Consider the following 24,743-nt stretch of genomic DNA (forward strand, 5'->3'; position numbering starts at 1 on the left):
CATCGCATAAGTGTTCACACTCACTTAAACTATGGCCAATCGGGCAGTTTAGGCTCATAAGAGGTCTAATGCTATTACAATGACTACTCTCATAATATATCCATGAAGTACATCACTTGGGACTTCATCCTAACTTGCTACCACACGCTCTTAAAGCGGGAATCGCCATAAATACTCCGTCACACCATTACGAGCACCTGTCTAAGTTGTAGCTTTGGACACTATTGCTTTATATCATGAATGTATGACCCTTTGGTGTATCTACCGTGACTCCTTGATGTAAGATAATGGTGGTAGCTCTTGTTAATCCTAGAATTGGATTAATAGTAAACAAAGGTAAAACTCTCATTCCATCAAGATAAGAAATACCTTGGATATAATCACCAACAAGAATTGAGAAAGCATTTTAGGAAGGGAAGAAAAAATTATATTCAATAGGGGATGAAATCATCTCACCACCAATCACTTCATGCTTCTGTTACCCCACTTTTGATCTCTAGCGGCAGTGAGAATGGCAAGCAAGTAATCTTGATCAACAGATGAAAAGAGTATATGCTTGCCTAGGCTCTTCTATGCCCTAGCGATAGGCCAATTGGCTGTCGGCCAACAAAAGAGGACAACGACCTTGAACATTTAAAAAAAAAGGGATTAAGTACCCTTCGAAGCCAACACTAGTGCTAGCTTTTGAGGGCACTCATGCCCTTTTTTTTTAGATGTTCATGATCTCAATTCCCTTGCTCCCTCCATGCCCAGGGTGCATTGACTTCATGCCACATTGAGCCTCCTTAGGCTGAGGTACACTCATGGGACTAGGAGCTTTGCCTCCACCTACTCTGCAATCATCTCCTTGGCTGGAACCACCATCTTGTCACTAGCCAACACTATCAAGGTTTGCAAACAAGCATGCCACTTTGTCTTAATGAGAGAAGAGCATGCATCATTGGAAGGTAGAATGTAAGAATTATGTTTTGCCAATATTCCTAGAAAGGGTGTTCCAAATAATGTAAAATTATGGTTAAGATTTTGGTTAGCATTAGAAGAACTCATTGCCATAGGCAGTTGAAGAATGTCAGTGAGCTTGCCCACCCATCTATGAGGCATCAAAAAAAAGAAAATGCTAGCATTCTTTCTTGGACCATAGGTCAAGCAAGATCTCTCTCTCTCTCTCTCTCTCTCTCTCTCTCTCTCTCACACACACACACACACACAGTGTCCCTCTGAGGGTCCCTATTTTTGACTCTCAAACCATGCATTTGGACATTAAAAAAGGGCCTAAGTGTCCCTTTTATTTAATTTTCAAATGAATGGTCACTAGCAAGGTTTCATTTTGCTACCAGTATTGCTAATGGACACATTATGTGTTCCTCCCAAGGCCATGTTGACAAGCAATGGTGCTTCTTCTTTTATCTCCTCTTCTCCTAGCCTACAAGCCATGCATCAAAGCCAAATTTGGCCACTAGCCGTGCATTTAAACAGTTTTAGAAAAAGGGCTTGAGTTCCCCCAAAAGCCACAATGACAGTGGCTTTTAAGGGCACTCAAGCCCTTTTTTTAAACTGTTCAAATTCATGGCTAATTACTCCCAAATCTATGTTGTGACTACTATCATAATTGTTGCATGGCCATGTATCAAAGACAAACAAGGCCAGTAGGCCATGCATTTTGGCAAAAAAAAAGGTCTTGAGTGCCTCTCCAGAAGCCAACACGTGGTGACACTAGCTTTTGGTGGCACTCAAGACCTTTTTTTGCCTCTCATGCTGGGGTGCAAGCATCAAATTAGGACTTTTTGGGGGTGGTCAAAAAGCGAGCCAAGAGCAGCGAGCACAAAGCAATGAGTAGAGCTCATGTTCTTGTGAAAGTGAGCAGGTAGGGGCATGGTATGATGTTAAGCGAGCATGAAATGTTAAAGAGAAGAGTGGAACCACAGTGCAATTCTGTAGCAATCAAACAAAGAAGACATGAAATGTTCTAAAATGACCATTGCAATAATTTTTTTTTCGAACCAATGGTGCAGATACAAAAAATCACTATTAAACCCATATTGCTTGGCTCGCTAAAAAGATATTGAATCTATAGTATTCACAATGTTGGAGAGCCATTAGCAAACAAAAGACAATAGACAGGAAAATTTATAAAATAACCAAAACATTTCCAAAACAAGTACTACGGTTCAGCTGGTATGACATGACCCCCATACATATTTCAACTAAAGTGGGTTGCAGGTTCCTAAAGCTATTGAGGATGACTTCTAATAGACTTAGTTAGCATGTCTTTTACAATTCTCTCAGAAATACAAACTTGATGAATATGCATATTGTTGTTCACATCCTGTCCAAGAATCATTAAGAACACAAAGTATATGTGCTTGCATGCAAGATATGGTCTTTTCTTGGCCACTCTATCTCTGAACTCCACACATGAACACATTGGATTCTTCTGAATAGTGACCTCTATCAGAGATGTGTCTTGGCTCCCATTGGTCAATGGATTAATACTAAATGTTTCCTTTACCCCTTCTATATGTATATGGCTGCCTACAACTTCTGCTTGCATATCTAAGGCTGCAGTGATTTGACCAAATGCAGCCTTTGAAATTCCTCGTCGATATGGAAATTGTTTCACCTCCTTGTTTGTCTCGCTAGTGCCTTTTGCAAGCTCCTTTTCTAGAAAAAACTCAAGAGGAATACCAATGTCATATCCTGCTCTAATAAGCTTGCAGGCTTCTTTCACTTGTAACTTGGTACCTTTAGCAATGGGCCAAACACAAGGGACATCCTCTGGTGGATGTAATATTGTCTTTGTAATTTTCCAAGTGTGCCTAACATCTGTATTACAAAAATAGCAATACTTCTCCTTTTTCCAGGAGGATAGTTGACAATCACTCCAAAAACAAGGACTGACATCACCCCCTCGCAACCTTGAGCTACACTTTTTCCCTGATGCCCAGTGGTTGCACTCAACTCGATTCACTGTTGGTATCCTCCGCAAGGCCCACTTTGTATCATGCACATCACGTTCAAGGCTCTCTAAAACTTTGCATTGCTCATCGACCTCTATTGCAGGCTCTAACCTCTCTCTTGTCACATAGTTAAACTCAGGCCTATGGCTAGAGTTGCCAAAGTTTTCTTCTGTCGAGTCGTGTAGTGGCCTTTTGGCTCGAATAGTTTTATTCTCACCCTTGAATTTTACCCTATTTGAAAACATAGGGGTCCCCGCCACTGCATCATCCACTGCTCGTGAGGTAGCTATTGGGGATGGACTTGCTTTCTGTCGAGAAAGAGCTCTCTCAACCAAAAGCTCCAATGTAGGCCCACAACCTGTGTATTTTCCTTCCAAGGAAGCCAGTTGTCTGGCACATTGGAAGTAAGCATTGATTAGATCTGTCACACAAGCATCATAAAGACTAATCTTTTGCCTATACCCCTCCCCTGCCAACCAGCTTGCATGCTTGGTCTCTGACATATTTGTCCTTGGGACAAGAGCATTGACAATAGGCTCTCCATCCTACAAGAGAGTGGTAGAAATTGATTAAAAACAATGCAGTGCACATAAGTAGGAGGCACACAATAATACAATGAATAATCTCTTACAAACATTACCTTTAAAATGAAATGACCCCATCGACTAACCCTATAGTGCCACCAACTCAACCAGCTAAGAAGCTTAGGGATGTTTCTATCAGCTGCCTTGCCAGTTGCCCACCATGCTCGTATCCTGCGAAATTGCTGAAGGGCACTTTCTTTGTTTGGGGCAGTCCTCCACTTCTCACACATCTCCCTGTGCTTTTCTTGATGTGGGCTATAGATGTACCTCTGCGTGTGGACACGAAGGTTGTCTTCCCAATGCCATAAACATGACCTTTCCCTTTCAATCATCTCCTTTCCGTCGTTGAAGACACGTCTCACTGCATTCCAGTTAGCGCCAGCCTCATCCGCCACCATAAACCCAAAAAAATTTGCTACCTTCCCTGTGTGCTCCACCATTACCAAATTCATATTTTCCCAAAACATGACTTGAGCATCCTCATCCTCTTCTCTAAATTCACAAGTTGCTATTGTCAATAGCTCACCAATCCTGCATGCCACAAATGGAAATAGAGTTATATTAAAGACACAAATTAAGCAATGCTCTCTACCGCTTGTAACTTACATGTGGTCATAAACATGTGCTCCCATTGTATGCCATCCAGTATCCACTCGATGCACATGATCAAAGCAGACCCATGCTTGATTAAGATCCCCATTACCATCCTTGTCCATTCGCCGAACAATGTCAATCCCAGAACCAGGTCCAGTAGTAGACATCTTAAAGATAAAGCAACGCTCAGTAGTAGTGGTGGCTTGCAATGGAAATCGAGAACCATGGAAGAACTCAAAATGGCATGTTCTTTTTAGATTAAGAATGGCTTCATATCCTTCACCCAGAGGCCGTGTTGTTTTTCGTGTTTGCATTACCATCTGCTTCACCCTGCATTCATAAAGCATACTTAGTGTATTAAAGATGATAATTGCATACCATTCTTTGCTAAATTGCACTTCCTACGTACTTTTTGACATTTATCAAACTTTGCAACTCTTGCGACATCTCCTGTAGCTCCCTCTCTGTCATGAATTCTCCCTGTGCCTTGTCATCATCAGTGAATGCTCTTAGAACCACCTCCCTTGCCACAATCATTTGTACCTGTCTGGGCCCAGCGTTGTGGTCGATGCCCACTGCACGTGCTACAAAGGCCTTGATATTTCGTATCGATGCTCGGCACATTCCCTTGGAAACCATGTGTGTATGTTTGCCATAATGAATAAATAGTCTGCTATGCATTGATTCTTTTGGCATAAAATAATAGACACAGGCAGGACATTCTTTAAGACACATTGGCACATGCTTGCAGAAAAAACACTCAAGGTTCCCGAAGCTCCCAATTGCTAAATTCCCATATTTTGGAGATTTTATCAGCTGCCCATTCCAATGGAGTTTGTTTGGTTGATTCATACGTGTCCTAAAGGAGCAGTGCTCATTCATGCACTGGAAGGTTCCCCCGCAGAAGCTCTTCCTAAGAACAAAAGTTTTATTGGCCCTAGTTTGCGTTTGTGGCTTTGTCCAAATGTTGCCCTCGTATTTTTGCTCCATCCCTTCCATACCTTTCCCACCTTCAAGCTCATATGTACTGAACTCTGGGTACACCTTGGGAAGCTCTTTTACCTTGCCTTTGTAATCACAATCATGGATTAAAGTGTGCAAGACATCAGTAGGAGGTAACATGCGGATTATTTGAAAGCAAGAGACCGCAGTATCAAACTGAACATCTTCCTCTTCCAAATGTTGAAAGCACTTTTCCACAGGAGAGACCTCTATCTCCTCTTGCAATGACCCATGTGCTTGGACATTGATTTCTTCTATCTCTTCAGTGTCCAAGTCACTGTAAAGCACAATGCTCTCTAATTCAATGTGCAATGCAAAATAGAAAATGTCAAAGTCAAAGTTAATGCCACTTACATTGGAGTACTCTTTCGAGAACCGGGAGGAAATATAGTTGAGGGGCCTTGTTCTGGGGTCTCAAAATAATTCTCTGATTTGGCAATATATACAGAGGACAATGAATGCTCCAAGATAAAATATGCCTCGTCTCCAATCCCTGCATACAAGTGTAAAGGACAAATGGGCTCATACTCTCCTCCAATTTCAAGTAAGGCCTCCACATTTATCCCACCAATAGTTCCAAGCTTCCCCCGGATCATGTTGATTGACACAAGACATTTGCCATTCAAGAAGGGGACTCGGATGCATGCACCCATTGTAGAATGGAGGAAAACACGAGCCTCCCTGCATAATGCAATCACAACAACAATTAAGGAATTTACATTGAATATTAGCCAAAAATATTTTAATACTAGATGTTCTTGCTCTAATCAATAGCATATACTAGCCATAATACAATTTTACCAGGCTCATTTTAAGACTATGGGTAGAAGTAAATAAAAATATGTATTGCAAAAATCACTAGAGCATCTTGCTTGAAAGGTTCTTGTTGTGCAAAAATGGATGAGTTACCTCTTGCTAAGCGGAAAAAGAGTGTGCAGGTTGGCCCAGGTGAGAGCTCATCGAGACACACAAGGAGGCAAGCTGATTTTTCTAGCACTTTGGAGCAAGCCGCCTCCTCAAACCCTACTACTACAGAGCATGCGGTACATATCATAGATGACACTAACCTGGAGGTGGATATGGATAGGCAGCATCTACATAGTGATGAGAGAAATGAGGAGGATGGACAAAATGTAGTGGGGGCAATTGAGGAAAATGAAGGTGATCAAAATGAGGGTGAGAATACTCAAGGTGGTGATAATGAGGATGAAGGTGAGAATACTGAGGATACTGGGAGAGAGATAGAGGGGGAAGAGAATACACATCCACTAGAGGATCAAGAAGAAACAGTTGTCACAACCCAAACTGAAGGAAGCAAGCAAAAAAAAAATAAGGTTGATATTTTTGGGAAGATTCTAGAGACATCTACTCCACAAGCCTTTTTAGATAGGATAGGAGTCAAATTTAGGTCTCCACCTCCACGTGTTCCTCTCTGTAGGATGATCCAGACGGAGGAAATCCGAAAGGTTTCTCCCTCAACAGATAAATCTCTTACTCGAAGCTTCAAAAAACTAGGTGGGTACATTGAGAGCATGGGAGCTTTCACAGTATCAATTATGGACTTGGAAGGGGAGGAGACACCATTGACCCAAGAGAGGGAGGAATCTTGGGATGAGCATTGGAGGACTGTGAATCAACAATTTGAGGAAACTCTTGCACTTGACCCCGAGTGGGGTCCGTACTTGAGCCGAAAAATGGTGCATATTCTTGATGGTAATAATCGACACAATGCTTGGATGGACTGCATTTCTACAGGTGAGTTCTCATTGGGATGTTATAGTTTCTTATGCTTCTTTGTCCTTCCTAATTTTGTGTTTTATTACAGGATTTCAAGGGGATTTGTCCATGCATTGTTGTGTTCTCTGTAAATTTTATGTGTTCGAGCGGAGGGATGTGGGTGAGCTTTTGTTTTCATTGTCCAGGTTGAACAAGTAAGTTAATTTGTTATCAGAGTCTCCTTCTATGTCAAGTAAGTTGTTTGTACTCAATAATATTAACATATTTCTTCTTTGTTTTGTAGGACGCATGATTATGCATTTGTGCCAACCACATTTATTTCAACTAAGAAGATTGGGAGAGTCCGACCTAACAACTCTCATGGCACATTTGGACAATGAGGACAAGCTATGGGTTGAGAGAGAGATGCAGAGTGCATCTGCCAGAGGAAGGCCTAGTTGGCTTCATTTGCCAATCCAGATTATGACTTGGCTCTTGTTCAAGGATGAGATGGAGCAAAAAATTGATGAGGCATCAAATGGACCACTTGCCGAGTCTGCTAGGGAGAATGTGACTCGAAAGGTAGAAGTTCTCTACAGAGGAAAAACATCAAAATATGCAAGGATTGCTGATCCCTCCAACGGTGAGGCCTTTTGGTGTGCAGTGCTCTCCCTCCCATGGCACGCGTCAAGCAATCATGTGGCCACAGAGGAAAAGCTCAATATGATAGGTTCTGCTTGCATCAGAGATACAGATAAGGCTCACATTGTCAAGCTATTGGACAACTCTCAGGCTGTAGTGTGATCACTTGAGGGTATGCCAAATGATAAGACAAAGGTTAGGGAATGGCTGCACATGTACTCCTACTGGCTTCAGATCACGGAGCTGGGTTTGAGAATCCAAAATGATATTAAAAATGCCGATCGAGTCAGGTTGCCAGGTGAGAGCCAATTCACCTCTTTTGTTGTTCTATGCAGAAGAAAGTACTTCAAAAGGGCTTTCAAAGTGCACGAAGGAGGCATAAAATTTAGCCATGATATTGACCATCAACCAGGCCTACAGAGTGCTGCACGGCGAGTCGTTTATAGGTTTTCCTCCAACATAACCCAGATATTCCTTGTTAAAAAACATGCATGCTTCTTTCTGTGTGTTGTTTTATCATTTGTGCTTTGGCTTGCAGATGGTTGCTTTCTGAAATTGAGGAGCACCAATTGGATATTTTACCCCCTCTCGCTAGTGTGTGGCTTTGTGTTGACAATCAATCTTATATGTATGCCGATTTGAAGCTTGGAAGAGTAAGTGATTGAATTTGTCATTTTGAATCCATGATTGAGAAACATGTTCATATTGAGGGTGAGTTGTGTTTACCCATGTTTGTCATTGAACAGGCCATGTCAAGCATAGAGTCTCGTTTCTGCCCGTGGTGGTTGGACCTTGAAAGAAACCATGTGCCTGAGGAGGAGCTTGATCTGTATCGCCAACATAAGTCTATATTGGAGCTTCGTAGCCAGCAAATTGATCATAATGAGGCCACATCCACATCACATGCAACATCGATTGCATCGGCTTCTTTTCGTAAGTCATTGCCAGTGAATTTAGGGAGGGAAATAATGAATCGTGCATTGGAGGTGAATCGAGCAATGGAAGCAAATAGGGAGCAGAGTCAACAACAGACATCCAATAGTAGTGCAGGCGGGATACAACCAACTGACATCATAACCAAGACATTGCAAGCTCCAGGTATGTGAGCTTCCTACCTCATCTCTATCGTGATCCGATTGTTTTGACTTGAGACTATGTGTGTTAAATGTCAAAAACCTGTCTATAGGAACCATTTATGCCTTCAATGTCAGTATTGAGGACCTTGCAGCTACGTTTGTGAACATGGAGGATGCATCCTCATTGGGAAAGCAAGTGCTTGATGCCATGAATGTTATTTGCACAGTAGGGAATGTCAAGAGTAGAGGGTCCGATTACTGTGTGGAGTTGATATTTGCAGACTTCCCCTCAAATATCATCATTGGAGGTTGTGTTGCAAACAAGGTTCCATATTGGAATAAGATTGGGGATGGCATGTATGACTCTACTTTTAAAGTTGTTGATTCTTGTCTCTCGGATCGAGGCTTCTTTACATGCCTTTACACTATGGAAGAAGGAGTGACCATTGAGCAGGTTGCACAGAGCGTTGGGTTTGGCATTTATCATAGACAGGTTGTGAGGTGTACTCCACCTATTGGGAAGAAGATGGGGCAAATGATTACTACCCAGGTATTGGTGTTGTTCTCTTTGGGGCTGTCATTTGTGCAAATCTTCTTTGTCCCATTTAAGGTGAAAATGCATGAACAACCAATGTGTCTTTGCTTGTAGGTCACTTGTCTAATATTGGCTATTTTTGTTCGCTCAACATCTCCTGCTACAAGCTTTGTGATGCATGGGGATCAACTAAGGGATTTGGCACTAGGTGATGATCTTGATGTAGGGCAAGATCTTATCTTTGACATGTATGTATGCATTCAAATCAAGATAGAATTTAAAATGATTTTCGGTGATCTTTATGGCATATGGTTAATGGTTTGTGTGCGTTTTCAAGAGTGCCATCGGAGGATCTGGTGAAGAGAAAGGGTAGACCATGGCGGGGCGGTTGTCAGAGAGGTCAGCGGCTTAGCAAATACATCGTCTCCGTCTTCAGTCGTCCTGGGGACACGATTTTGGATTTGTTTGCTGGCACTGGAACTCTTGGGCTAGTGGCAGCATTTATGGATCGCAATGTCATAATGTTAGACAAGGATGAGCGGATCTATGATCACCTGTTAGAACCATACTCAGCAAAGGTATGCATGTTGAAAAGATAAATATGTTAGTAGAGAATAATTTTGTATTGATAAAGCTTATTTTCTTTTCTTTGTGTCTCTTGCAGTTATGAGGATCACATGTCTACATCAGAATGCCATTAGAGATAGTCTTTTTTTTAATTGAGACAATCATTTTTTTGGGACTATTGGAAGTAATGTTTTGATGGATGTTATGCTTCTGAATGTTTTTTACAATAGCATGTAGCTGATTGTTGGACAATTTTTATTTGGATTATAAAATTTTTAAATCCTATGGTTATGGTTTCTAAAGAGTATTATATTGTTGTGTCAGTGGTATGGCTATTAAAATTGATGTGCATCTTAATGGCTTGATTTCTATGCTCTCTGGTTGCTGTGGTTTCCATGTGGTTGCAAACAATAGTTTGTTTCTATTAGTAGCTCAATGACCAATTCAACGTCTTTTTAGCGAGCCAAGTAGTATGAGTTTTGTAGTGATTTTTTATATCCGCACCATTCATTTGAAAATGCTTTATTTGCAATAGTCATTTTTAAACTTTTTTAGTCTTCTTTGTTCTATTCATTATAGAATTGCACTATGGTTTCACTCTTCTCTTTAACATTACATGCTCGCTTAACATCATACCATGCCCCTACTTGCTCACTTTCACAAGGACTTTATTTCTACTCACTGCTCTGTGCTCACTGCTCTTGGCTCGCTAAATAGACGCACCCGGACTTTTTGCCTTTTAAAAAATGGGTTTCCTATTAATTAGAGCTTTATATCTCTAGTTTTGTGGTTCCATAAGGCAAAAAACAAAGGGATTTGAGTGCGCTTGAAGCTAACACTCACTTTTGGGGCACTCAAGCCCTTTGTTTTTGCGTCATGGAACCACAAAACCACAAAGATGAAGCTTTGATTAATAGGAACATAGTGCCTCAAAATGAGAGAGATGAAGCAACAAAACTTACCTACAAAGCAGTGGCACAGTGAGCTTCTAGGATGAGAAACATGGCTTTGTTGAATGCAAAAGATGAGAAACATGGCTTTGTTGAATGCGAAATAGATTAGGGGACATTAGTGTTAAGGTAAATGCGAGGGAGAGATAGAGAGAATGGAGAGGGCGAGAAACAAAGGGTGGGATGGCGATGAAGAGAGTGGGAGGATGTTCAAGAAATTTTTTATTATATTACTATTCAATAGAATATAATGTTTATACAAGTATCAATGTTTTTACTAATGTTTATAAAAGTATGCAATGTTTATATAATGTGTAAAAAAATTTACAAGCCATTAAAATTCTGCAATGTTTAAAATATACAAGATTATAGTTATAAAATTAAACATTTCAGAGGATTATGATTATAAATTTTAATAACAATAAAAATGAGTCCCAAGATTTGGACAACCAAGTAATAATAATATTTTAGTTATTAGAAAGTAATAGTAATATAAATGTCAAAACCCTTGAATTTGGATAACGTGATTGGGATAGCTTGATATTTTTCAAAATCCCTGAATTTCAATTTCCAATTATACATGTGTCATAATACTTATATGGATCCACGTTCTTCTTTTTGTTGTTGCCATTAATCACAACTAGGGATTTAATATTCACGTGATCACAAGATTTTTTGTGATAATAACACATGTGAACAAGTTATTCACATGTTCTCATGTTACCGTTCACAAAATAACAGGTCACTTGCCATTTGGGAACCCCTTAAAAGCTTGGCTACACATGGGAATAAGCTATTCACATGTTCTCATGTTACCATCTTCACATAATAGCAGGTCAATGACCACCTAAGAAGATTTTTTATGCCCGACAAAGATAATTTTTTTAGGCCCGACAAAGATAATTTTTTAAGGCCCTTGTGAAAGCTTTGTGAATATAACATGTGATCACAAGATTTTTTGTGTTATTAACATATGTTATTAACATGTTCACATGTTTTCATTTACGTCAGTGAAATCCCTGATCACAACAATAATTTCAGGATAGTGGAATATCTCACTACTTAATATTGAGGATATTAAATCTCACTACTTAATATTGAGGATATTAAATCTCACTATATTGATTACTAATAGTGGTGCATTACTATTGAGAATGTTACACCTATATTATAGGGCTCTTTTTTCAAATTCGGGTCAGATAGCCATTACACCTATTGTGTGGCTTTTTGAATTTTGATCAAATAGTCATTTTGTTAATCTCATTTTACTTTTCATCTTGACAGAGATAAAAAATGGAAGCCTCCATTAAGTTTTCAGGTTGTATTCTTGATCCAATATTAGTGCAAATGAGATATGGCACACTTATTAAAACAAGCTTTTCTTAGAAAAGAAAATAAGCTCATCCTATACCTTGCAAAGTCTCAATGATGTTGTGAATGAGCACACTAAATCATCATTTTTGATCAAGCTTTCCAATCAAGTTGATGTGAAGGGAAGAAACAACCAATATATACTTGATTCTACCCTTTCTCTACATTATGTTGTGGTAGCAGAGGTGAAGGGGAATGATTCCTTATCTCTAAATCCAATTTTTGCATGTAGTTCATCTATGTTGTCATGAAACCAGCAAGTAGTAGGAAAGAAAGTGCATGATGCCTTATCTCAAAACCTAGATATTGCATGTACTTCATTTGTGTTCCTAAGGAGCAAGCAAGTGACTAACTCCCTGCCTCAAAATCCAAATGTTGCATGTCCTTCTTTTGTGTTAACTGGAAGAAAGCATGCAAATAACTCTCCATGTCCCAATGTACATGTTGGATGTTCTTCATCCGTGTTCTTGGGATCCTCTTCAAATGATGACAGTGAGGTGCCATCGATGGATGGTGACGGTATAGAGATTCCAACTCCAGTCCTAAGGAACAAACCATTGGATTCACTAAATAATAACAGTGTAGATGGCTCTAAAAGACCAACTATTTTACTCGATAAACCAATCAGAGATGATAGATGTGCATAGGGTCAAGTATTTCAGAGTATCTTACCAATCATTAAGCAGTTTGCTAGCGTCTACTTTATTGTGTAGGCTGATCAATGAGATTAACCACAAGGAGACTGCCACTGAAATACCAAAGAAATATGATGGAGATGTAATATTTGAATTCCTTCCAACTTATGGGGTAACTTGCAAGGAATGGATTACATGGATCACAAGTTTTATGGGCACCTTTGGACTACAGCAAACATAACTCATCAATATTTTGATGGCATAGTTAGGATAAGTCAATGTCTAGGAATGCCACAATGTCTAAGGCTTACATGTCCAAACTATCAAAACACAGGATGTTTTAATAGCATATACTTCAAGAGTTCATTAGCCAAAAAATTAATAGTGGGCATGGTGGTAGATGATGGGAAAAGTAGAGTGATTTGTCACTTTTGCAAAACACCAACTACATGTATTAAGACATGCAATTATTGTGTGTATTATGTTATGGCTTCAACCGAGTCTTCTTATAGTAGGTTAATGATACACTGTGGTAAACATAAGCATGCAACACAATAAGGAATATCTAAAGCTTCAATTGAGAATACGAGATTGTTGGTACAAAAATCTATTCATGGAGACATATGTATTACTCCAACAAAGGTACAAATGACCATAACCAAAGAGTTGATCATGTCTTCTATCATGAAAGAATACCCCAGGGGATTCACTCATAGCAAAGGAGACACATCATCTGCGTGCAGAGAGACTTCTAGAAAACCCCCTATTTATAAATCTTATGAGACTAATATGACCCCCCTATTTAAGCTTTATATCATGTACATATAAGACTTATTTTGTATCCCCTTTCTTAAATTTGTAGTTTAGGGTTTACAGCTTAGGTTGAGTTTAAAGCTATTTACCATTAGCAAACTCAACAAAAAGAGTACAAAAAGTAAACCATCTCGAATAATTCTTCTATTGATAGAGAATGCTAACCTTTGTGATCCACTCCATCTTTCCATTATGGGAGAGAGTGGCTCATGCTTTGTCTCTCCCAACTAAGATCTTCTAATGGGTTTCTCCTACCTCTACTCTCACTTCTCCTCTTTGCATCTACCCCTACTTCTACTCCTGTTACTATGTCTCCTACTTCTACTCCAACTATAACTTCCACTTCTCAAATACATCCTCAATATCAAAACTCTTCAAGGGATCTCTCAGAATCCTCCTTCTAGAGCAATCTCACACCTTGCAAGTCCCTTTGTTGGACAGATTCGACTATTTCTAAATATCTTTCCTAGTCCTATCCACACTTACTTGTCACTTAAACACCCTTGAATCACCAGTGTCTGCAAACATGGTACCATGTTCTAGGCTAGCGTATTCCTCTCTTCTCCATCTCCTAGCAACTTGAGACAAACGTGCATTCACAGGTTGTAGTAGTTGCATAGACTATGGACCTTCTCACTGAGATATCTTTGTGACAAGATTTGTCAAAGGCTTATAGAGGGCTTATATCCCTTGTGTGTGCCATAGGAAAGAGGGGACTTGTATACTCTTTGCATTAAAAAGAAATTTATTTAATAAGTCATCAAATCCATTCTGAATAAGAATTCCCACTCAATGAAACTTTTACATTTGCCACAAGAATGATATGCCTACTTCTGTGACTTTGAAATTTCACATTAAGTTGGTGTGCGGAGAATGAAATGCATAGGTTTCAAGGCCTAATATGCTCAGCTTCTAATAAATTCCTGTAGACCCATTTCAAAGTCCGATAACCATACTATCAATCATCTGAGAATTACAACTTCAATTGCTACTAAGTTGTCAACCTCTATGAGAGTTTCTAAATAAATCTTGGTAAAGATGTTATCTAAGGATACTTCTTCCATCCAAAGCTAACCATGCTACCAAAGGTGTGGCTACATCACAGAATTGAACAAAAGCTTGCATTGTTGGGCTAAAATTAGACCAACAGGCATTGACATGAAACACCTAAAACTTGCAAAGGCTTTAAAAACCTATAGATACAAACATTCATGCATGCATTCTTGTAAAAGATTGATGACAAACAACTTTACAAGGTCAAATGAACTAACTAAAAGATAAGTAACCAGCCACGTGTACAAAAGAGCTGCCTTTGTGAAATAGTAAAAAGGTGACCACCAACTGTGCAACTTTCATTGAAGTCTTTTGTATTTGTGCTCAACTATTTGTCAATCTTCTCTTCAGTACATACACTTGCATGCTCTCCTGCACGCCATCAGGTCTTCTGTTCATCATCAAACGCACTTTATAAGGATGAAATTAAGAGAGAAAGTGAAAGATCATGTACATAAAAATCAAAAGTATAGCTTCACCATTAAGTGCTATTCATCGTGAACCTGTACCCTTGTTAGAGTTGGCATTTAACTTACTCCACAATCTTCCTGCAAGATTCTCCCATCTTGTGGTCACATTAGATGGATGGGAGGAGGCAAGGAATTTTGATTACTATCAAGGCTTGGATAAGAAGAGAAACAACAGGGCCTGAACAGGAAAGATCGTCAGACCAACATCAAGGAAGGAGATGGAACAACATACACAACAAAGGAACATCATCAGTAGGAAAGGATCATCCCAACAAAAAGTAATTTGATTTTATTATAAAGAAAAGAGAAATTTTGCAAGGGGTGTGCCAAGAAGGCTACTAAGCACAACAAATGGACAAGAAGCAAATTGTTCAGAACTTAGAGTATGACAACCAAGCGTGGACAAGTACCTTGCATTCAATGTTCTCTAAGTAAAATGCATAGAGAACCCTTTCCTACAAGAAGGGAGATAAGAACACAGGATCAGCTGGAACCACTCCACATGGACCTATGCAGACCAATGGAAACTTCATCACTAGGAGAGGCTAAGTACATCTTTGAAATCATGTCTTTTGTGATCCCCATAGCACATTAGGATGACACTTTTGAGGAGTTTCATAGGCTTAAGACCATGAAAGAAGGGGAGATAGGGACAAGAATTGGTTAGCTATGCACGAAGAGGGGAGGAGAATTCAAATCAAAAAACTTCAAAGATTACTACACTGACCATGGGATCAAACAAGAATTTACACCACATCTCAATGGAGTGGGAGAAGATGGAATAGAAGACTAATGGAAGCACTAATGGAATAGGATTACCAAAACTCAATGGAGTGGGAGAAGACAGAATAGGAGACTAATAGGAGAAGACGCAATAGTGTTGAGGTTCAAGGATAAAATTTTTCTATGAGATAGGCTTAGGGGACGTGACCTATTGCTTACGATTTAGAATATTGCATGATAGACAAAATCATAAGTTAATATTTAATTAATCAAGAATAATACATACAATGCATCATGTACAAATTTCACATGACAAAGGGCAATAGTGTCTCTAAACACCAATGGAATTAGGATCACACAATTTGGACAAGAGTCATCCCACAATTGCACCATACAGATCTTTGATAGGATGTCTAATGTTCGTCTGAGTGCTGCATAAGAAATCATTTCACCATCTTGTCCTTGTTGGGATAGCATAACGACCACACTTAGAACATCTAATAGGGTTTGTGTGGCCCTTGCCATGATTAAATTTGCAATTTGGAAAAAATAAATATAGCTCCCCATTGTCGTGAGTGACAAAAGAAGATGCTCAAGCTCAAATTAGGATGATTTGCATTGATGGAGAAGCAATAGAGTAAGGCAATTTGATATTTCAGCCCTAGACAGTCGATTAAGTTGGTGAGAGATCTGAATCACACATTGGGGAGAGTTAATGTCTATGCTAATGCTCTTGTTATGAAATTTCAACATAAAATGTTGATAAATGGTTAGATTTATATATAAGATCATTAGTATTATTATATCATGTGTTTGCATTAGGTGGTGACAAGTGAGATGGCTTACACTTCAAGGACAAATCCTGCAGAATCTAAACATGGAAGTTGGATGGTAGATTAAGGACACAAAATGAAAACAGCATTGTATGATGCGTGTGTCGCAGATGCCCTTCTACAAAGTGCTAAGCATGTTGGGAAGACATGTTGGATTAGGTCCTAGCCTTGCAAACTTGATGGATAGGGTGACCAACCAGAATCCTCCTCTTGCAATAGACTCAAGAGAAAGAATTTGAAGGTGATCAAGCAAAAGCCAAGAAGGGGAAATGACAAGAAGAGGCATCAATGAGCAAGAAGAAAACTAAACCTAGAAGACACTATCAAGTAGACTTGCCTCTAGGAGATGGTCAAGCAGCAGACTTTCCTCTAGGAGATGGTCAGCCTTGAAGACACTATCAAGCAACAGACTTGCCTCTAGGAGATGGTCAAGCAAACTATGTGCTAAAGGAGGATCTTTTTAACAAGAACGTGGACATATCTTATGGCCAACTCATGGAGCTCTATCCAATACTAAGAAGGGAGTGGAAAAGGTTGGTAAATACAAAAGGCAAGGAACCAAACAAAGGCACCATCAAGGTGCATTCCTTAGAAGAGCTTCCAGATATATGCCTGATTATTGATACTTGGCACAAAGATCAAGGTATAGGAGAAGCATCCATTGATGGGGGTGCATAGATATGTGTGATTACACAATATTGTGTGGAGAGGCTTGGGTTAGAGACAAGTGGGGTTTCAAGGTTTAGGATTCGACTTGAAAATCATGGTAAAGTAAGGTGCTTAGGTATCCTCGATGCAAAGGTATTTGGTGTAAATGTAAAAGTGAATTGTCACTTTATGGCCTGTAGGGTTAGGTGATTTTACTTTGATTTTTAGGAAGGCCATGGTTTAGGTTAGTGGGTGCAATTCAAGATTGGGAAAAGGGTACAATTACACTTTAAGGTTTTAAAAAACGAGGAAAAAGTTTATCATGATTGACAAAAAATTGTTAGGGGAAGAAGATGCAAAGGGAAAAACACTGAAAGTGAGGATGAAAGTTAAAGGGATAATGATAGTGATGAAGGGAGCACAAGATTGTATTCAAGTGATTTTGATGTGTCTATGCTTGCTTTGGAACCTATGAATGAAGGGAATATAGGACAAGTGATGGGTAATGAGAGGAGATATTTTTGAAGAAATTGAGGAGTTTCTCGAACCCAAAAATATGTAAAGGAAGACTTTATTATATTGACAAAATGTTAAGTATTGATCTTACTTCTGTTGAACACCATCAATACAAAACCATATTGGAGGAGTTTCCTAATCTTTTCATCACATCTTATGAAGAGATTTGGGGCTTCAAAGAAGAGGCTCTCCATATTAAACTCAAATAAGGTGTCAAACCAGTATGCCAAAGGTTAAGTATTTTGGGAAAAGGTCAACAAGATGCACTTAAGGAAGAAGTGGAGAAATTATTGAGGGCTAGCTTCATCTACCTAGTCAATGTTTTTGAATGGGTGAGTACAGTTGGAATTTGACCAAAGAAGGATGGAAGGTGGAGAATTTGTGTGGATTACAAGCCCCTTAATTTAGCCACAAAGAGAGACCATTATCCTCTTCCTTATATAGATGAGAGTCTTGGATTCATTAGCAGGTCATGAAAGGTACATCATTTGTGATGGTTATCTAGGCTACGTCCAACTCCAAATTGCCAGAAGATCAAAAGAAAACCACCTTCATAACACCTTGGGGTTGCTTCTGCTACAAATTGGCTTGACCAATGGGCCTTCTTATTTTCAAAGAAGGATTAATAATGTGTTTGCACCTTATCTTGGGAAGTTCATTAAGGTCTTCATTGATGACATCTGCATTTACAGTAGTAGATTTTTGCATTGTGAAAAATTGAAGCTTGCATTTGTAAGATTAGATGGGAGTGGTGGTCAACTTAACCTAAAAATGTGTTTCCTTGCTCAATGTAAAGTCAAATTGTTTAGACATGTCATTTCATAGAATGGTATTGAAGCAGATGAAGACAAGGTGAAAGCTTTGGTGCTTTTACCTCCTCCGAGGACATAAAGCAATTGATGCTTTTTATTCACAAAGTCAAATATATGGATAGGTTTATTCCTCTAGCTACTCAAGTTTTGTATCCTTTCCAACAAGTTGTCAACAATCATGATACTCTTAGGTGGACCCATGAATGTGAAGAGGTCTTCAACAAAGTTAAGGAAGTGCTTTGTAGCCTTTCATCTATGCAAGCTCCTCATTGTTGGGACAAAGAATTTAATGTAAACCCTTTAGTAGGTGTTGATGTTGTGATTGCAATTTTGCTTCAACAAGGAAAGGAGAGTCTCTACATGAGGCCCATCTACTATGCGAGCAGGGTGAAAGCTATGGTGGAAAGAAACTCTAGTGAAGAAGAGCATGTGATGGTCAGTGTAATCTTTGCTTATAGGAGATTTCGACATTATCTCCTTACAAAGACTTTTGTGTTCTTGACTAGCTATGCTTTACTTCCTCAACTTATAAACAATGTGATTTTGTCAAAAATAATGATAAAGCGGGTTGTGGAGTTACAAGAATTTTAATATTCCTTTTGAGTTGAGGAGTCAAACTAAAGCTACCCTTGCAAATATACTCACTTAAGGAGGGCCCTATTTATTGTAAACAAGTACAACCAAAGATATAAGAACTTAAGAATGCAAATATGGAAGATGCTTTTACCATACTAGATCCTTGAAGCCAACCATGAAGGAGCATGTACTTCCCACACACCTCCATGGATTTGTAAAGTAGGTTGATCTTAACTTAGATTATGTTGTTCAATTTCTTTTGATTTTGATAAAAATGCAACATGTTACATTATGTGTTGATGCTCTAAAAGCTATTATTCCATGAATCCTTCTTCTATCAACACACAATCCTTCTCCGATTGTTGTGTGTTGAGAAGAAAAAGCATTCTTCACCCAAGGAGGATTCTCTCAAGGACGAGGGCGAGGAAGAGGCAGAGTAGGAGGAAGGACCTTCACTTGCCACAACTGTGGGTGGAAAGCCAAGACACATGGCAAGAGATTGCTCTATAGCAAACCCAGTGGAGAAGGAACGACATCGGCAAACTTCATGGAGGCTCCTAAGGAAGTGGAGTCAAATCATTTTTTCTGAGAGAGAGAGAGAGAGAGAGAGAGAGAGAGAGAAACCCCACAACCTAATGTAGCCTGCCCCAATAGAGTAAAACCATCTCTGAGCCACGGGATGATGTAGGCCATGTGGTAGATGTATGTGTGAGCACTTAAGTCAAGGTCACAAGCACTTGTAGTAGCCTTGGACACATAGAGAGAGAGAGTGTGTGTCAAGGACTGAAGAGAAGCACTTGAAGCATGCACATATATGGTATTGGATGCATTAAGGGAAAACTATTTTTATTATAAGAAGGAAAATAAATATTTTTCATGGCCAATGAAGTGGAGTATCTTGGTCATAATGTTAGTAAAGAGATGGCACTAGGGTGGACCCAAAGAAGACGGAGTGTGTTAAAAATTATACAAATCCCATGAATGCCACATAATGAGAGGATTCTTGGGTCTCTCCTCCTTCTATAGAAGGTTTATTGAGATGTATGCATGAATTGTACCACCATCTAGACAAGCTCAAGAAGCCCATATGAGCTTTGAAGAACTCAAAATTGTCTCACTTTAGCCCCTATATTGGTATGCCTAGATTTTACTGACATTTACCTTTGGATCTGATACTTGTGGGAGAAATATTGTGGCTATATTGTATCAATATCATGGGGTAATGGCATAAAAGAGCTGCAAACTAAGTGACAAGGAGATGAAAAATGCATGTGTATGATTGATATCATGGGGTAATGGCATTTGAGAGCTGCAAACTAAGTGAGAAAGAAATGAAATGATCAAGAGAGGATTTAGCGATTCTACATGCTATATCAAGAAGTGGCATCATTCTCTTTATGGAGGAATTGGTTCTATGTAAGGAGTGATGATTAAGTACTCAAATACTTAAATTACTTTCTCTTGATAGCCCAATCTATCAAGTACTTTCTTTCATAGCCCAGTCTTTCTCTCAAGTACTTTATCTTATAGCCCAATCTTTCAAGTACTTTGTGGTAGCCTAGGCACATGAAGCCCAAAGAGACCCACCAACTCCTAGATGATCTCATGTAAAGGAGAATGATGCTTCCCTTGTCATAAATGAGGAAACCAAAGCTCTTACTCAATTCCACGAGGAGTAAAATCAAGTAACAAATAAAGGGGCCACTCAGGAAGCAACCTACCAAGACCTCCGCTATCACAAAGAAGCCCTCATCACCCAAAGACATACTAAAACACTACAAGACAATGCTGCCATACACGCATTTTATACACGCGATAAATTACGGGCGCGTGTATGGTCGCGCATGTATTTGAATAGAATCGAGCGCATGTATTTTGGCGTTTAAATTCGCGTGTATATTGGCATTTATCAGCGCGTGTATAAGCGCGTGAAAATACACGCATCAATACACGCTTGGTAAAGAAAAACTGAATTCCTTTACAAAATTAAAAACTATTTTCTTTAAACCATCTCATAGTACATTACAGTATATATCATTACACAATCCCACTACTTGCATTTACAACAATGAAATATATTCAAAAATAAATCATGAGATGATAATTAAAAGACAACACATACAATAGAAATGTAATCAATTTAGAATGATACAGTGATGGATTGGTTAGGGTTCGATCTCATCTTCAATAAGATCCATCCTTGCCAAACGATCAACATCAATATCCATTTGATCAATTTGTAAGGCTACAATTAAATTTATTCCACTATCGATATTCTGTACTCCATTGATAATGGTATCGATGTCCTGATCATCCTCATCAACATCACCATCATCCTCAATGGTAGGGTCATTCTCATGATCATGAGAAATGGCATGCTCATCCTCATTATCATGATCATCTCTTATTTCTTGATCATCGATCACAACATCTTCATTTGCATGTTCGACATCATCTTCATTGCGGCTTGTTACATCCTCCATATGCTCCATATCAGTGAATGTATTATACATCACTTTGGAACGTGGTGCAATAGGGATGACGTACCACCATTTAATGTCATGCACCATTGGTAGATAGATAACCTACTCAAATACACATATTGCAGTAATTAATTAGCATATCAAAAGTCAAGGGGTACGCGAGCTTAGATATATATGTACATGAAACACATTAGTAAAAAAATGCATACCTGCTCACATTGTTGTGGCAATACGAGCCTATCTTTCTTTGTTTACCAAAACTTTGTAGAGTCAATAGTTACATAGCCACTTGCATGGCGTTTTATCGTTGCATTAGGCCCTTTTTCCACCATGTTCATTTGTAATTAAAAACATCCATACACAAAGAAGCGACGAAAGTCAAGCCTAAATATGTCTTGGATTGTGCCACAATAATCATCCATTTTTCCATTAGCTCCCTCAAAGCTACTAATGACACCGCAATCTTGTGTATTCCTCTTTTCATCAATTCTTTGTGTTCAAAAATGCTTGCCTTCACACCATATAGCATTGAACATAGTGCACTGGACCAAAATAGAAGCAATATTTGTGTAAGCAATGTGAATAAATATTAAAAGCAAATCACTTACAACTAATGCAAAACATTAGTTCTATGTACCTTTAACATGCATCCTCGTGCATACTCCCATTCTTCCGCTGCCGTGATATGCAGCCCCTCGTCGCTCTCTGCTCTCTCCATTTCCTCATGCAACCAATCAACATGGATATCATTCGGAAGTGTTGCTAGATGCTTAGGGTACGCCTTACGAGAGCCATGTTGCCTCCGAAAGAGAGCTCTTTTTGCTTTCCTTTTTGTCTTTGCATCCTCATATCTTGTAACCCATCTGCTCATCACATCACTATTAAGGATGCAAGTGAAATTGAGATCATCAATCAATGTTCTGTCAATTACTTTACTCTGTCCTTTTCCTTGAGGTACAATAGAGGTCATCCTCAAGTCCTCTTCATTGCTCCATAGTCGTGGCAAAGAGCTGTCCACCTGACCAAGAAATTTTGAAATATATACAAGAGACTCTTGTATCAACCAACCCTCGGCCATGCTTTCTTCAGGCCTTGCACTTTGCCTCACAAAGTCTTTTAAGGTCTTCATGAAGCGCTCTAGGAAGAACATCCAACGTGCATGCGCAGTGCCACATAAAGCGATTTCGTCCACTAAATGCACAATGAGATGTAGTTGACTTGTGAGAATGGTTCACGGAAAAGTCTCCTCTATCAAACAAACCACCTCCACTGCCATAACACGCGCATCATCCAACGTGGCTAGATCAATTGCTTTGGGACTAACATATCTGGAAAAAAATTAATAGTACGTTATACCTCATGCACGTTCATTTTGCAAGGTATAATGAAGGGTGATTTGACATGGGTTTTACATACCTCACAAGCTCGCCCATCTTATAAATACATTTTTTCAAACTCTTATTTGCACAATGGTCTCGATGCTAGTAGGTAGTATGAACTGTGCACATAAGAGTATGGCATTACAAAATTTAATTTCAACGTACAAGACTTGGAAAACACTTACTTGGAGCATCTTGTGCTAATCGTGGGACTTCAACCCATATAGTTACTCAACGCCTCTTTTCTTAGTGGTTGTAAAGGCTCCCTTCAATGATCTCATGCATCCAGTGTGGGAGTATGCAAAGTGGTGATGGCCTGCTTTACCTGCTTCTCCTCTTTCTTTGATATAATCCATGGTGCAGGCGGAAGACGAACGTGCCCACCCTCCTCTCGTGGCCAAGCTTAACGCATAGGTCCTGCGACCCGCAAGTCCTCACGTACGCTAACATTGTCTCGTTTACCAATAATATGTTCCCAAATACCAGATCCCACATTCTTGAAGATGTGCATGGGATCAAGAAGATGGTTGATCTTAAGATGGGTCCAATATGGTAGCCGAAAAAAAATGGAGTACCTACACAAGGGATTGCTCTATGTGACCTTTAATCCAATTAAAGACTACACAAAACAAGATTGAAAAACATTACTATACCTGTTCATGCCATCTGGAGGAAGAATATAATTTGTAGACTCCCAAATACGCTTCCAATCTTTTGCACGAAGTGTTTGTGGAGAAATGTTACTCTTACTAGCAACATATTTAGGATGATCTGAGGGGAGAAATCGATGATGATTATCGAATATGGTCTTACACAAACCGTCAGCATACTCATGTGCTAATGAAAGGGCCACAAACAGGACATGCATGTTTACCTGATGTTTTCAAACCTATTAAAATATAAATAAAAGTTAGAATAATAAAGTCAATATTTATAATTAATATAGCCAATAGTATTAGAGTAGGGAGATAATTAGAATTCTTACCAGAACAATCATTGTATCCTGGAAAGTCATGCATTATCCACATCTTCAACACTGCTTTTAAGTCGAAGTGTTAAGAGGAGGGAGGCCTACTAATGTCCACCAACCGCAACACCTCTCCATAGTTCCTCCAACTCATCAATCAACGGTTCGAGATAAACATCCATATGCTTGACTTTATGTTTCCCTGGAATTAGAAGGGATAACATAAGATGTCCCTTCTTGATCGCCATTGATGATGGAAGGTTGTAATTCACCAACACAACTGGCCACACGCTGTATGCGGTACTTTTGAAACCAAATGGATTCACTCCATCCATACCTAGGCCAAGTCTCAAGTTTCTGGGCTCTGTTTTAAAGCTGGGCCACTCATCTTCAATATGCTTCCAAGTAGGAGTGTCTGCGGGAATTCTCTACATGCCATCATCCGCGATTGATGTGAGGAATGCCATGACATGAGCTCTGCTATGGATTTGTACTTGAACATGTGTTTGATGCGAGAAATTATAGGAAAGTGTCGCAAGACTTTACGAGGTACATCAAAACTCTTCACATCTGTTCTATACCTTGCTTCACCACAAGTGGAACAATGTCGAGCCTCCTTATGCGTCCCACGAAAGAGAATGCAATCATTGACGCATGCATGTATGCGATCATAATCCAATCCTCCAAGAGATGTCACATAGCGCCTCGCTATGTCTCTTGAGGTGGGTAGTCTATTTTCTTTTGGAAGCATGTTTGATAATAGCCTGCATCCAATATCATCAATTAGTCCTAAATCTTAAATCTTAAACCACTAATTCAAATTTGCAAGTTAGAATGCTTA

The 24,743-nt window shown here is 39.3% G+C and overlaps 2 protein-coding genes across 2 annotated transcripts; one reads left to right on the top strand and one right to left on the bottom strand.

Moving 5' to 3' along the window:
- Nucleotides 1–3,966: 3,966 nt before the first annotated feature.
- Nucleotides 3,967–4,672, bottom strand: LOC147609012 (uncharacterized). The gene is made up of 2 exons (XM_086788697.1): nt 4,545–4,672; nt 3,967–4,465 (listed from the first exon to the last, which is right to left on the bottom strand). Exons 1-2 carry the CDS (start codon nt 4,670–4,672, stop codon nt 4,144–4,146), a joined length of 450 nt encoding a protein of 149 aa, XP_086644823.1. The 3' UTR covers nt 3,967–4,143.
- Nucleotides 4,673–9,280: 4,608 nt separating this feature from the next.
- Nucleotides 9,281–9,958, top strand: LOC147609013 (uncharacterized). The gene is made up of 3 exons (XM_086788698.1): nt 9,281–9,354; nt 9,444–9,684; nt 9,771–9,958. Exons 1-3 carry the CDS (start codon nt 9,281–9,283, stop codon nt 9,774–9,776), a joined length of 321 nt encoding a protein of 106 aa, XP_086644824.1. The 3' UTR covers nt 9,777–9,958.
- The last annotated feature ends 14,785 nt before the right edge of the window (nt 9,959–24,743 follow it).

The sequence above is a fragment of the Cibotium barometz genome, chromosome 52, assembly GCF_041138505.1.
Source record: "Cibotium barometz isolate CiBa-2024 chromosome 52, ASM4113850v1, whole genome shotgun sequence".
NCBI classification, from domain to species: domain Eukaryota; kingdom Viridiplantae; phylum Streptophyta; class Polypodiopsida; order Cyatheales; family Cibotiaceae; genus Cibotium; species Cibotium barometz.

Coding starts and splice junctions, on each gene's coding strand:
- LOC147609012 (XM_086788697.1), bottom strand. CDS start 4,672: ATGATTGTGGCAAGGGAGGTGGTTCTAAGAGCATTCACTGATGATGAC. Junction 4,466..4,544: donor AGTTTGATAAATGTCAAAAA/GTACGTAGGAAG, acceptor TTATGAATGCAG/GGTGAAGCAGATGGTAATGC.
- LOC147609013 (XM_086788698.1), top strand. CDS start 9,281: ATGCATGGGGATCAACTAAGGGATTTGGCACTAGGTGATGATCTTGAT. Junction 9,355..9,443: donor CAAGATCTTATCTTTGACAT/GTATGTATGCAT, acceptor TGCGTTTTCAAG/AGTGCCATCGGAGGATCTGG.